Source organism: Antechinus flavipes, chromosome 5 (assembly GCF_016432865.1).
Source record: "Antechinus flavipes isolate AdamAnt ecotype Samford, QLD, Australia chromosome 5, AdamAnt_v2, whole genome shotgun sequence".
Classification (NCBI taxonomy): domain Eukaryota; kingdom Metazoa; phylum Chordata; class Mammalia; order Dasyuromorphia; family Dasyuridae; genus Antechinus; species Antechinus flavipes.
In genome coordinates, this window is record NC_067402.1 from 142,556,761 (window position 1) to 142,557,803 (window position 1,043).

General features: G+C 39.2%; 1 protein-coding gene across 1 annotated transcript; it reads right to left on the reverse strand.

Moving 5' to 3' along the window:
• Positions 1-370: 370 nt before the first annotated feature.
• LOC127538855 (cytochrome c-like) lies at positions 371-688 on the reverse strand. Its single transcript, XM_051962646.1, has one exon. The coding sequence runs from the start codon at positions 686-688 to the stop codon at positions 371-373; it is 318 nt and encodes a 105-aa protein (XP_051818606.1).
• Positions 689-1,043: the final 355 nt, after the last annotated feature.

A 1,043-nucleotide genomic window follows, 5' to 3' on the forward strand; every position in this document is an offset into this window, starting at 1 on the left:
TGGACGGGTTGGGGAGCACTTTTTCCAAAAGATAAAGCCCCCCCACCAAGTATACTACAAGTCAAAGTCATATGAAACCATTAAATAGCTTTCCCCATTATTTAAAAGACAGATTTGGTCAAAATTTTCAAAGACAGAAGTGAAGCATATTGTCCTGGATAAAGTTGCTCAAAAGTGTGATGGGTTGGTTGTGGTTGTAATTATGATCATTCCTTTATTAGGACTGAACAAAATTTCAAAACAGCCCTTCATGATCAAAATTCTCCAGCATAAAACCAGTTTAAATTGGGTCTTATGGTACATGTAAAAAAAGAAAAGAAATATCAGGGCAACATCTCCTTCTGATAATTAATAAGGCAGCAGACAACTGTTACTCATTGGTGGCCTTCTTGAGATAGGCTATCAAGTCTGCCTTTTTTCCCTTCTTCTTAATGCCCGCAAAGATCATCCTTGTACCCTGGATGTACTTCTTGGAGTTTTCCAGGTATTCCATCAAGGTATCCTCTCCCCAGGTGATACCTTTGTTCTTGTTGGTGTCTGTGTAGAAGAAGCCCAGAGACTGACCAGTCTTGTGGCTGAAGAGCCTGGGCAGGTTGTGGCCGGTCCTGTGCTTGCCCCTCTTCTCCACCATGTGGCATTGGGCACACTTTTGCATGAAGATCTTCTTGCCCTTCTCCATGTCCCCCATGCCAAAATCGGTTGGATCTGCAACACTGAGCACTAGCTCCTTTACTCTCTACTGCCCCCCTTTTGTTCTTTTAGATGAATTTTGTTAATTTTTTTTTAGCTCTATAATTTTTGGTAGTTTCATTGATATGGCACTGAACAAGTAGACTATGTAGGATTGTCATTTTTATTATATTAGCTCAGCCTACTCATGAGCAATTGGTATTTTTTCAATTGTGTAGATCTGACTTATTTGTGAGAAGTTTTTTGTGATTGTGTTCATATAGCAAGTAGACACCCACGTATTTGTTTTGTTTACAGTTACTTTAAATGGAATTTCTTTTTTCTATCTCTTATTGCTGGGCTTTCTCAGTAAT

What these genes read in the sequence shown, in the direction of transcription:
- LOC127538855 (XM_051962646.1), bottom strand. Translation starts at nt 688, where the DNA reads ATGGGGGACATGGAGAAGGGCAAGAAGATCTTCATGCAAAAGTGTGCC.